This window comes from Rutidosis leptorrhynchoides, chromosome 1 (assembly GCF_046630445.1).
Source record: "Rutidosis leptorrhynchoides isolate AG116_Rl617_1_P2 chromosome 1, CSIRO_AGI_Rlap_v1, whole genome shotgun sequence".
Lineage (NCBI taxonomy): Eukaryota > Viridiplantae > Streptophyta > Magnoliopsida > Asterales > Asteraceae > Rutidosis > Rutidosis leptorrhynchoides.
In genome coordinates, this window is record NC_092333.1 from 209,509,924 (window position 1) to 209,523,986 (window position 14,063).

A 14,063-nucleotide genomic window follows, 5' to 3' on the forward strand; every position below is an offset into this window, starting at 1 on the left:
ATGAATCCAGTAACATTTGTTGCAATTTTTCAATAATACCCCAAAATATGTTGACAACAAATTTGTGTAACACATTATTAAGGATAATTTAGGAAATCCTGATGGATCTATCAAAAAAAGTGTTAGAAATATTGACTTCCTTTAATAAACACCTCTAAAACCGAACGTTTCTATATGAATGTATTCTATATTTACCAATCATACCTTTGTTTAACACAAAACAAACGTAAACCAACACGGTACATATAGTGATGTTTAACGTAGTTCCATAGTCACAAGAAATGAATGAGTACACTCCGAGCCAATTTTTGTTACAAAATGTCCTTGGAAACGTGTTAGATTATTATTCAATGACAAGGATAAAGGGATCAAAAGTCATTCAATTTTTATAGATTTTTATCTTTAATGCACCTAAATATTAAAATCATATTTCAACCTCTAACATATATCTTGCCTTATTAAATACTACTTTTTATAATAAATATTTGCTCCATTTTCTTAGAATAGCATAATGCCATATTTAAAAGCAAATACCTAATAAATATAACAAACAAGTCAACTCGCATAGTTGCATATAATATATAATTCAATTCAAAATTCAATATAAAATAAATAATCTTCATCCTATTTTAAGCATTCTCACATCACACCCTCCATTATTCGCTCCGGCCTAATTATCACACCATCATGGGCCAACCGGAAAACCCAACCTCACCCACATCCACCACCCAACCACCACAAACCACCACCACCACCATCCTCCCAATAACCACCCAAACAACCACCACCTACAACAAAAAACTCACTCTCATCCCCTTAATCTTCCTTATCTACTTCGAGGTAGCTGGTGGCCCGTACGGTGAAGAACCAGCAGTTCAAGCCGCCGGGCCACTTTTTGCTATCCTTGGGTTTTTAATATTTCCATTTATATGGAGTATACCCGAGGCACTCGTAACAGCCGAATTGTCCACCACCTTTCCGGGCAACGGCGGGTTCGTTATATGGGCCCACAAAGCATTCGGGCCGTTTTGCGGGTCGTTAATGGGCAGTTGGAAATTTCTGACTGGAGTTATAAACATTGCTGCATTTCCAATTCTTTGTATTGATTATATGGAGAAATTGTTCCCAGTTTTCGGTTCGGGCTTACCTCGAACTTTAGCGATATTGTTTTCGACTCTTTTTTTGTCGTTTGTGAATTATACCGGGCTGAATATTGTGGGTATGGCTGCGATCACGCTTGGAATAATATCGCTTATGCCGTTTGTTGTTATGTCACTTATCGCTATCCCACAAATACAGCCACACAGGTAATTAAAGATATATTAAGACTTTTATGTTAATTTGTAATTTCATTGGGTAAATTTGTATTGCAAAAAAAAAAAAAAAAAAAAAAAAACTTTTTAAGCACGTTTTGGTTTAAGTTTGTTGCAAAATAATGCTACATTTGATACCTTTTAAAGTGGTGGATTAGTTATAATTTACTACTTTTTCTTTATTTAGTTTGATATTATTTTTTATATGATTTTTTTCTCTCATTGCGTTGAAATTTATATTTTAGTGATAGAAGACTGAAAATAAATAGACATTTAGACGCATTATTATTGATGAATTATGGATTATTGTTTTATTGAAGATTGGAGATTGAAAGATTTACATTTTACAGTATTAATATTAATACTAATATACGGTATACCATATGTTGGATACGGTATTAAATTAAATGAACTTGCAAGTAGTTAGATGTTATTATTTTTATTAAGACTTAACTGAAAAATATCTCGTATATTAATCGTAAATAGGTTTGGATGTAGATTTTTACAATGATTGATCATTATTTTGGAACTATTAGTCGTGTTTTGACAAATTTAGTGATACTATTTTTGAAATAAAGAATAACAAATTAAAAGTATGTGTAGTTCAAATTATGAAATTATTACTATCATTTTAAAATGATATGATTGGACCTTTAATCTGGATTTAATAATGTTTCTATGTTATGCAAGTTTTATTGTTTCCTATACTTGCTTGGGTTCCGTTAATTTAAATTTCTTATTTTATATTTTATCATTTAAAAAATAAGATTATTCCCTTGAGCAATAAATGATGAAGTATTTACACTTGATGAACAGATGGATAAGTTTGGGCCAAAAGGGTGTAAAGAAAGACTGGAATTTATTCTTCAATTGCCTTTTTTGGAACTTAAATTTTTGGGACACTGTTAGTACTATGGCCGGTGAAGTCGAAAACCCGAGAAAAACCTTTCCGAAAGCTTTGTTAATGTCCGTGATCTTAACCTGTTTAGCGTATATAATCCCGCTCATGGCAGTCACTGGTGCAGTTTCAGTCGACCAAAACGAATGGGAATCCGGGTTCATGGCAGTCGCAGCAGAAATAATCTCGGGCAAATGGTTAAAAATTTGGATAGAAATCGGGGCTGTTTTATCGGCTATCGGGTTATTCGAGGCACAACTAAGTAGTTGTGCGTATCAAGTTTTAGGTATGGCTGATTTAGGGTTCTTACCAAAGTTTTTCGGGGTTAGGTCAAAATGGTTCGATACTCCATGGGTAGGAATACTAATATCAACTTTGATCACACTTGCCGTTTCTCGTATGGATTTTACGGATATAGTAGCATCGGCCAATTTTATATATAGTTTAGGGATGTTGTTGGAATTTGCGTCTTTTGTTTGGTTACGAAGAAAATTTCCTACTTTAAAACGACCGTATAAGGTGCCACTTGGAATACCGGGTTTGGTGGTTATGTGTTTGATCCCTTCGGCATTTTTGGTTTTGATTATGGTTATTGCTACAAAGATTGTTTATTTGGTTAGCGGGTTGATGACGATTGGCGCGATTTTGTGGTATTTTTTGATGAATTATTTGAAGAAAAAGAAGTGGTGTGTTTTTTCAAATGGTGATGAAATTGAAGATGGGGAAGAAATGTTGTCATCTTGACATTTTCATAGAAATCTTGAGTGTTAGGTTTCGGTTGATGTCAATAGATTTTTACTTCTCATGGGTATGAAAATGTGGTGGGTCAATGGGCCATGGTTGGAGGTGAGTTCGACCGGTAAAGTAGTTGGGGTTAGTTGTCTGGGTTAAGTATTCAAGTCTAGTGTGGATGTATTTTGATGAAACCATTGTCCATTGAGCTTGTACATGTTTATACTTTTACTTATTTAATCTAAGTATAAAAAAGATCATTAGTGGTGGATTTCAAGATTTGGTTGAATAAAATCTAATTTTAAATGTAAGTAGCCAATTTTGAAAAATACAAGTTCATATACAAAGATTTGTTTATTACTACAATTTCATACAAGGGAAATTGATGAAAATACACTTTTTTTTTAAGGTTTCAAACAAAATACACCTTTTTAAAAAAAAATTGTCTTTTTACACCATTCGGTAGACGGGATTTCTGTCTACCACCTTTATCTGTCGTCTTAACCATTTTTACAAAGTAGTAGACAGTAACAACAAGGTAGTAGACAGTGAGAACAAAGCAGTAGACAGCCAATTACAAGGTAGCTGACCGTCTACTGCCTTGTTGTTACTGTGTACTATCTTGTTGTAGGTGTCGACTGATATGTATTATTGGTGTCGACACCTACAACAAGGTAGTAGACAATAACAACAAGGCAGTAGACGGTCAGCTACCTTGTAATTGGCTGTCTACTGCTTTGTTCTCACTGTCTACTACCTTGTTGTTACTGTCTACTACTTTGTAAAAATGGTAGTAGACGACAGATAAAGGTGGTAGACAGAAATTCCGTCTACTGAATGGTGTAAAAAACAATTTTTTTTAAAAAAATGTATTTTGTTTGAAGCCTTAGAAAAAGTGTATTTTGAACAATTTCCCTTCATAGAAACGTGAACTATATGACAAAAAGATTAGGCCTTTGAAGGAAACATCAAACCGAAACTATTGACTTTAAAAAAATGTAAACCTTAGTTAAAAACTCCATTAGCTATTTGATATTTCCAACCTGGCCTTTAAAAAACTAATGCATTGTAATAAACATTTGTTTATTCGTAATATTATATATATTAAAAGATATCACTTAAAATGGAAATGTTCAAACATAGTTTCGCATAATATGATTACCATGTATATCTGTATAAATTTCTTGAACTTCTAGAATAACTAAAACATACTCATTTACTTTAGCATGGAATCCAACTCCTATGGTCAAGTGACAAAAGAGAGTATCAAATCTTGTTATCTGTCACTTGATCGATGATATCATCGAATATTATTATTCGATTGTCTATGTCTATATAGGCGACTTGTATGTTAAATAATTGTTATTACACGGATTTGATTGTACAATTTATTTTAATTATTATTACTTTTTTATGTATAAATAAATAAATAATAGTACAAATGAACGTTTTTAGAATAAGCTGAAGTGAATGGTTTAAAAGATGTAAAAAACGACAGCCTCTAAAACGCAAAATGGCAAGATTTCGGAAGGGAATTAGTATTGTAAGGGTAATATATAAACTTATTTTAATATTCTTTTTGTATCTACATATGGATATCGTGATTTAATTAATGTAAAAGATGCAACATCACTACCTCTATGCATATATAAATATCACGATCAATTCCAAGAAACGCGTTCAGATGACATCCTTACCTCTTTGGAATTTAGCAATAATTGATTTTTATATATATTATCTTAACACGACGAAAACGTAATTTATTACCCCTGAATTTTTCAATAGATAGTTTATAGGTTGTCGGTTTTGAGTTGTAACCGGTTATGTCTAATTTGTTGTGTTTTGTTTTCATAGGTTGAGGCTCGGTTATTAATGATACATATTATCCGGTAAATTACTTAGAAGAAACCTTATATAGACGGTAAACGCTACCTGAATGAATTGTCGTGTAGCAATCTGGTAAGAACACCAAATCCGTCAAGGAGTTGGGAACTGGTCCACGGTTCACGCTAGTCGAATGTGTTTACACGTAAGCCCAGTACAAGGCAGTTTACATGTAAGCCTTGCACATAGCAGTGCACACATGTGACATCAAGGTGTCACGTAAGCCCGACATATCAACCCTAGAGGCTTGAGTCCAACTCCCATTGTTGGTCAACCCTGAATAAAATGACACGTCAGCATGGTCAGGCCCATGAAAACACAAACCCTAGTGTTTTTCTATAAATATGTTACTGCCATTCACAAGAATAACACAAGTCACATCAACAGACATCATAGTCACTTATTAAGAGTTGGTACTTTGTCTCTAAGTACTCTTTCATCATTCAACTCAGTATCCACTCAATCGAGTTCAATATCGAGTCGAACGTGCATAGATTGGTTGTGAGCCACCCCTTCAAGATCCTCATCTTCAACATGGTTATTCACGGTAAGTGGACCGGAGAGCGAACATCCAATTGCTAAACAATCCCCCAATCTTCACCACTCAAGTTCTAACCGAATACCGCTTCCTGAACTGGTGACGGAAACATGCTTGATCATTTATAGACAGTTTATAGTTAGTTTGTAGCTTCCTAGGTACGAGCCTCTTCAGTTTCCGATTTGTATTTTCCGGTTGTTGACGTTTTCTTTTTGAAAAGTCTTCGTTTATACATGAGTTTTCGTTATTTTATATACAATAAATAGATGACTCCTGTTCTCGATTTAGAATAAAAACATTTTGAATTAATTTTTAATCATCGAGGGGGTCTAATTCTCGGCCATTCCAAAGGACACTTGCCACGTCTTATTGCGACTGTTGGTTGAAGTTAGCATGCAATAGTTAGTCCCTCGTCAGGTTCAGAATGAAATTTGAGTTCCTTATAAGCTTAACGTAATTGATAACTAATATCTCCCACTAAAGTTGTAGTTAAAACCTGAAGGGTTTTAGCCTATCGGGCAGTCTAATTGTTCTAATTTTGAAAGGCATTAGCCTCTTGGGGTGTGCGGATATATGGCTAGTACATCTTTTGAGGTATATTTGAGAGGAGTTAAGTATTGAAGCTATAATCTCTCGAGGTGTGTCAGACACACAACTTGTGCGTCTCCTTGAGTATTAATCATGGGTATTGTTATGTTTCGATCTAGGTATCCCGGGTGTTATGTTTCAGTCTGGGTATGAATCCCGAGTATTGTTATGTTTTAGTCTAAAGATGACGTCATAAGTTTAAGTGCGGGGAAAAATCTTATTAGTTTTACTGTTTTAGTTTTGAGGGACATTGATAGTCGGGGGCTTATAACACTATAACGCTTTTATGAAATGTATTCAGTTCGAACCTCCATAAACTCAATCTAAACGAATAATCATTTCAAAAAATGAGTCACTAGAACACCACTGTAGCAAGTACAATTGAGTCAAAATATTCACCTTTACATGATATTTTTATGTTTAAATGAAGATGTTGGAATCAATAATTAACAATTATATGCTTTTGTGATGCGCTTACTGAATGTGACGATCACTCATCGAAATTCAAATCTAGAGGGAGATTGTTATGTCTAGAAAACCTAATAATCAAATGTGTGTTTGGTGATGGGATTAGCATTATAATCGTGCTTGAGCATGAAATATGAACTATAAATACTAAAGCCACACCCCTTAGTTATCTAAGCCTTGCTCATTCTACACTTAGGGTGCATTTGTTTGCCTCTTAATGGAATGGTTCAGTGCTAAATGCTAAACCATTCAGCATTCAGTGCGTTTGTTTCTGACCTCTGAATGACATATGGTGCTGAATGGTTCAGAATTCAGTGTTGAACCATTCAGATATGAAACACTCTCTTAACCATTAAGAGACTAAATTTTCTATAATTTTCTCTTCAAATCCTATCTTGAACACTTAATTAACAAGTATATTGAATATTTTATTCATGTTACACTTTGATAAGGTAATTTTACTCAGTTTATATCGTTCATTCTAAATGATTATCAAACAGCTTATTTTCATTCAGAACAAACTTTATTCAGAGCCTTTGAATCATTCAGATTCTGAACCATTCAGCGCTAAATCATTCAGTTTTATCAAACGCACCCTTAGTCAAACACCATAACAAACACATAGTTCACACTCTAATGCTCTGCTAGAGACTAGAACCTAACCAGAAATCACTAATTACAATTAGTGACTTCAAGAAAGCTAGCAATCAATGTATCAATATCAATATACATTACTGTATAATATAGTGATTACAGTTCTGCCGCTAATTCATATCAGATTCATCAACAGCTTCTATCATCAATTATATCATATCATTGATTGATCTTCATATTCATACTCAATATCATCACCACGTATTCACTGTTCTTCATAATCAAGCAGGGATGACATCGGGTCGGGTTTGGGTCGGGTTTAGGTAATCCCAGACCCGAACCCGATTAAGAAGCCCCGCCCCAAACTCGGTCGGAAACCCGTCGGGTCCCCATTTACTTACATACTATCGGGTTTCGGGTTTCTTCACGGGTAAACGGGTATACCTGATTAGTCATTCTGTATCTGTTTTTCAATAAGATACCAAATCAATATCGAAATATAAACTACTTCATGTTTAAAGTATTATAATATATCACATACAAAAAGTTGATTGAAAAGTTTCTAAAATACTCAAATACGCAAAGTATATAAAATATTACATCTCGAAAACTTGTTGTATATGATTATATTTTATAAAATTATACTAGTATTCAAAACAAATAAGAGAAATCTTTCATACATTAACAATATAATACTAATACTAAAATTTTACATAAAAATTATTATTTTAATTCATCGGGCAGGGTATAGGGGTATATGGGTCGGGTATACGGGTCGGGTATCCAAAACCATACCCGAACCCGAAAATGTTTTTGTAACCATCCCCATACCCAGCCCATGACCCGGCTGTGACGACCCCGAAATTTCCGATCAAATTTAAACTTAAATCTTTATATGATTTCGACACGATAAGCAAAGTCCGTTAGGTTGAGTCTCAAAAATTTTGAACCGTTTCGTATCTTCAATTACCCTTCGACCATTTTCGACGATTCACGAACAATTAATTGTAAATAGATATGTGTGTATATATATACATATATATATATATATAAATAATATTTGGAAATATAATATTAATATTATATGTTGTTGTTATTAAAACTAATTATGTAAAATATGATATAGTGATAATTATATTTAAAAACATATCTATATACATAAATAAATTATAGAGAATATATATTTTGTGATTTCGAATCTATCTAGTAAACGACAGTAACACTCAATCGCCATTCGATGGATATTAAACAAGTAAAAATTCAAACTTATATGATTTCGTAAATAAACGGTGATCCGAAAATAGGTTATATAAACTTTAGCCATAATGAAAATATATTTAGAATCTATTTGATTGATTTTCAAAATAATTATATTTTTGTTAGGATTGAGCTCGAATAGCCGGTCAGATTTATATGGTTGATATTAAACAAATAAAATGCGAGCTTGTGTGAAATGTCCCGTTCTTATTGATTAAAAACGTTCCATATTAATTGATTTCGTTGCGAGGTTTTGACCTCTATATGAGACGTTTTTCAAAGACTGCATTCATTTTTAAAACAAACCATAACCTTTATTTCATAAATAAAGGTTTAAAAAGCTTTACGTAGATTATCAAATAATGATAATCTAAAATATCATGTTTACACACGACCATTACATAATGGTTTACAATACAAATATGTTACATCGAAATCAGTTTCTTGAATGCAGTTTTTACACAATATCATACAAACATGGACTCCAAATCTTGTCCTTATTTTAGTATGCAACAGCGGAAGCTCTTAGTATTCACCTGAGAATAAACATGCTTTAAACGTCAATAAAAATGTTGGTGAGTTATAGGTTTAACCTATATATATCAAATCGTAACAATAGACCACAAGATTTCATATTTCAATACACATCCCATACATAGAGATAAAAATCATTCATATGGTGAACACCTGGTAAACGACATTAACAAGATGCATATATATAAGAATATCCCCATCATTCCGGGACACCCTTCGGATATGATATAAATTTCGAAGTACTAAAGCATCCGGTACTTTGGATGGGGTTTGTTAGGCCCAATTGATCTATCTTTAGGATTTGCGTCAATTAGGGTGTCTGTTCCCTAATTCTTAGATTACCAGACTTAATAAAAAGGGGCATATTCGATTTCAATAATTCAACCATAGAATGTAGTTTCACGTACTTGTGTCTATTTTGTAAATCATTTATAAAACCTGCATGTATTCTCATCCCAAAAATATTAGATTTTAAAAGTGGGACTATAACTCACTTTCACAGATTTTTACTTCGTCGGGAAGTAAGACTTGGCCACTGGTTAATTCACGAACCTATAACAATATATACATATATATCAAAGTATGTTTAAAATATATTTACAACACTTTTAATATATTTTGATGTTTTAAGTTTATTAAGTCAGCTGTCCTCGTTAGTAACCTACAACTAGTTGTCCACAGTTAGATGTACAGAAATAAATCGATAAATATTATCTTGAATCAATCCACGACCCAGTGTATACGTATCTCAGTATTGATCACAAATCAAACTATATATATTTTGGAATCAACCTCAACCCTGTATAGCTAACTCCAACATTCACATATAGAGTGTCTATGGTTGTTCCGAAATATATATAGATGGGTCGACATGATAGGTTGAAACATTGTATACGTGTCTATGGTATCTCAAGATTACATAATATACAATACAAGTTGATTAAGTTATGGTTGGAATAGATTTGTTACCAATTTTCACGTAGCTAAAATGAGAAAAATTATCCAATCTTGTTTTACCCATAACTTCTTCATTTTAAATCCGTTTTGAGTGAATCAAATTGCTATGGTTTCATATTGAACTCTATTTTATGAATCTAAACAGAAAAGTATAGGTTTATAGTCGGAAAAATAGGTTACAAGTCGTTTTTGTAAAGGTAGTCATTTAAGTCGAAAGAACGACGTCTAGATGACCATTTTAGAAAACATACTTCCACTTTGAGTTTAACCATAATTTTTGGATATAGTTTCATGTTCATAATAAAAATAATTTTCTCAGAATAACAACTTTTAAATCAAAGTTTATCATAGTTTTTAATTAACTAACCCAAAACAGCCCGCGGTGTTACTACGACGGCGTAAATCCGGTTTTACGGTGTTTTTCGTGTTTTCAGGTTTTAAATCATTAAGTTAGCATATCATATAGATATAGAACATGTGTGTAGTTAATTTTAAAAGTCAAGTTAGAAGGATTAACTTTTGTTTGCGAACAAGTTTAGAATTAACTAAACTATGTTCTAGTGATTACGAGTTTAAACCTTCGAATAAGATAGTTTTATATATATGAATCGAATGATGTTATGAACCTCATTACTACCTCAAGTTTAGTAGGTAAACCTACTGGAAGTGACAAGAAATGATCTAGCTTCAAAGGATCTTGGATGGCTTGAAAGTTCTTGAAGTAGGATCATGACACAAAAACAAGTTCAAGTAAGATTTTTACTCGAATTAAGATAGTTTATAGTTATAGAAATTGAATCAAAGTTTGAATACGAATATTACCTTGAATAAGAAATATAACCTACTATATATAACAAAGGTTTCTTGATCTTAGATGATTACTTGGAATGGATTAGAAAGCTTGGAAGTAAATTAGTAAACTTGAAGGGATTTTTGAAGTGTTCTTGAAGTGTTTTTCCTATGATGATTATAGCTTGATTCTTGAAGTGATTTTTGATGAATATGATGATTAACTACTGGAAAAATACATTCACAATAGTGTGTGTGTGTGTGTTGAGAGAGAATTAGAAAGAGAATTGGAAGTGAAATGGAGTGAATGATGAGTGGTAATTGGTGAGTGGTGAGTGGGGTTAAAAGGAGTTCTAGTTAGTTTACTAGCTCATGGTAGAAGTTAAAATTGATTAGTCATACATGACATAATCAAGAGTGGAATCCCATGCTAGTTCCTATTGGTATATACTCATAGTAAGTACGTTTTGAAGCTGTGTATAATACGGGTAAGAATACGACTTGAATTCTTGATGAAAGAAAAGAATGGAAAAGTAACTGTAACCATTTTCGTTAAGTATGAGTGTTTTGATATATGTCTTGAAGTCTTCCAAAAGTATTTTAATACATCTAAATACACTACATGTATATACATTTTAACTGAGTCGTTAAGTCATCGTTAGTCGTTACATGTAAGTGTTGTTTTGAAACCTTTAAGTTAACGATCTCAATTAATGTTGTTAACCCATTGTTTATTATATCTAATGAGATGTTAAATTATTATATTATCATGATATTATGATATATTAATATATCTTAATATGATATATATACATTTAAATGTCGTTACAACGATAATCGTTACATATATGTCTCGTTTCGAAATCCTTAAGTTAGTAGTCTTGTTTATATGTATATAACTCATTGTTAATATACTTATGGAGATACTTACTTATCATAATCTCATGTTAACCATATGTATATCCATATATATATCGTCATGTCGTTTTTACAAGTTTTAACGTTCGTGAATCGCCGGTCAACTTGGGTGGTCAATTGTCTGTATGAAACATATTTCAATTAATTAAGTCTTAACAAGTTTGATTGCTTAACATGTTGGAAACATTTAATCATGTAAATATCAATCTCAATTAATATATATAAACATGGAAAAGTTCGGGTCACTACAGTACCTACCCGTTAAATAAATTTCGTCCCGAAATTTTAAGCTGTTGAAGGTGTTGACGAATCTTCTGGAAATAGATGCGGGTATTTCTTCTTCATTTGCTCTTCACGCTCCCAGGTGAACTTGGGTCCTCTACGAGCATTCCATCGAACCTTAACAATTGGTATCTTGTTTTGCTTAAGTCTTTTAACCTCACGATCCATTATTTCGACGGGTTCTTCGATGAATTGAAGTTTTTCGTTGATTTGGATTTCATCTAACGGAATAGTGAGATCTTATTTAGCAAAACATTTCTTCAAATTCGAGACGTGGAAAGTGTTATGTATAGCCGCGAGTTGTTGAGGTAACTCAAGTCGGTAAGCTACTGGTCCGACACGATCAATAATCTTGAATGGTCCAATATACCTTGGATTTAATTTCCCTCGTTTACCAAATCGAACAACGCCTTTCCAAGGTGCAACTTTAAGCATGACCATCTCTCCAATTTCAAATTCTATATCTTTTCTTTTAATGTCAGCGTAGCTCTTTTGTCGACTTTGGGCGGTTTTCAACCGTTGTTGAATTTGGATGATCTTCTCGGTAGTTTCTTGTATAATCTCCGGACCCGTAATCTGTCTATCCCCCACTTCACTTCAACAAATCGGAGACCTGCACTTTCTACCATAAAGTGCTTCAAACGGTGCCACCTCAATGCTTGAATGGTAGCTGTTGTTGTAGGAAAATTCTGCTAATGGTAGATGTCGATCCCAACTGTTTCCAAAATCAATAACACATGCTCGTAGCATGTCTTCAAGCGTTTGTATCGTCCTTTCGCTCTGCCCATCAGTTTGTGGATGATAGGCAGTACTCATGTCTAGACGAGTTCCTAATGCTTGCTGTAATGTCTGCCAGAATCTTGAAATAAATCTGCCATCCCTATCAGAGATAATAGAGATTGGTATTCCATGTCTGGAGACGACTTCCTTCAAATACAGTCGTGCTAACTTCTCCATCTTGTCATCTTCTCTTATTGGCAGGAAATGTGCTGATTTGGTGAGACGATCAACTATTACCCAAATAGTATCAAAACCACTTGCAGTCCTTGGCAATTTAGTGATGAAATCCATGGTAATGTTTTCCCATTTCCATTTCGGGATTTCGGGTTGTTGAAATAGACCTGATGGTTTCTGATGCTCAGCTTTGACCTTAGAACACGTCAAACATTCTCCTACGTATTTAGCAACATCGGCTTTCATACCCGGCCACCAAAAATATTTCCTGAGATCCTTGTACATCTTCCCAGTTCCAGGATGTATTGAGTATCTGGTTTTATGAGCTTCTCTAAGTACCATTTCTCTCATATCTCCAAATTTTGGTACCCAAATCCTTTCAGCCCTATACCGGGTTCCGTCTTCCCGAATATTAAGATGTTTCTCTGATCCTTTGGGTATTTCATCCTTTAAATTTCCCTCTTTTAAAACTCCTTGTTGCGCCTCCTTTATTTGAGTAGTAAGGTTATTATGAATCATTATATTCATAGATTTTACTCGAATGGGTTCTCTGTCCTTCCTGCTCAAGGCATCGGCTACCACATTTGCCTTCCCCGGGTGGTAACGAATCTCAAAGTCGTAATCATTCAATAATTCAATCCACCTACGCTGCCTCATATTCAGTTGTTTCTGATTAAATATGTGTTGAAGACTTTTGTGGTCGGTATATATAATACTTTTGACCCCATATAAGTAGTGCCTCCAAGTCTTTAATGCAAAAACAACCACGCCTAATTCCAAATCACGCGTCGTATAATTTTGTTCGTGAATCTTCAATTGTCTAGACGCATAAGCAATCACCTTCGTTCGTTGCATTAATATACAACCGAGACCTTGCTTTGATGCATCACAATAAATCACAAAATCATCATTCCCTTCAGGCAATGACAATATAGGTGCCGTAGTTAGCTTTTTCTTCAATAACTGAAACGCCGTCTCTTGTTCATCATTCCATTCAAATTTCTTCCCTTTATGCGTTAATGCAGTCAAGGGTTTTGCTATTCTGGAAAAGTCTTGGATGAACCTTCTGTAGTAACCAACTAGTCCTAAAAACTGGCGTATGTGTTTCGGAGTTTTCGGGGTTTCTCACTTTTCAACAGTTTCTATCTTTGCCGGATCCACCTTAATACCTTCTTTGTTCACTATGTGACCGAGGAATTGAACTTCTTCCAACCAAAATGCACACTTTGAAAACTTAGCGTACAATTCTTCCTTCCTCAATACTTCTAACACCTTTCTCAAATGTTCACCGTGTTCTTGGTCATTCTTTGAGTAAATAAGTATGTCATCAATGAAAACAATGACAAACTTGTCAAGG

General features: G+C 33.6%; 1 protein-coding gene across 1 annotated transcript; it reads left to right on the forward strand.

The window, feature by feature from the left end:
• The first annotated feature begins 612 nt into the window (after positions 1-612).
• LOC139868058 (probable polyamine transporter At3g13620) lies at positions 613-3,080 on the forward strand. The gene is made up of 2 exons (XM_071856398.1): positions 613-1,307; positions 2,130-3,080. The coding sequence occupies exons 1-2, from the start codon at positions 688-690 to the stop codon at positions 2,953-2,955; spliced, it is 1,446 nt and encodes a 481-aa protein (XP_071712499.1). The 5' UTR covers positions 613-687; the 3' UTR covers positions 2,956-3,080.
• Positions 3,081-14,063: the final 10,983 nt, after the last annotated feature.

What these genes read in the sequence shown, in the direction of transcription:
- LOC139868058 (XM_071856398.1), top strand. Translation starts at nt 688, where the DNA reads ATGGGCCAACCGGAAAACCCAACCTCACCCACATCCACCACCCAACCA. An exon ending in CCACAAATACAGCCACACAG is followed by an intron (nt 1,308 to 2,129) that starts GTAATTAAAGAT and finishes CTTGATGAACAG; the next exon opens with ATGGATAAGTTTGGGCCAAA.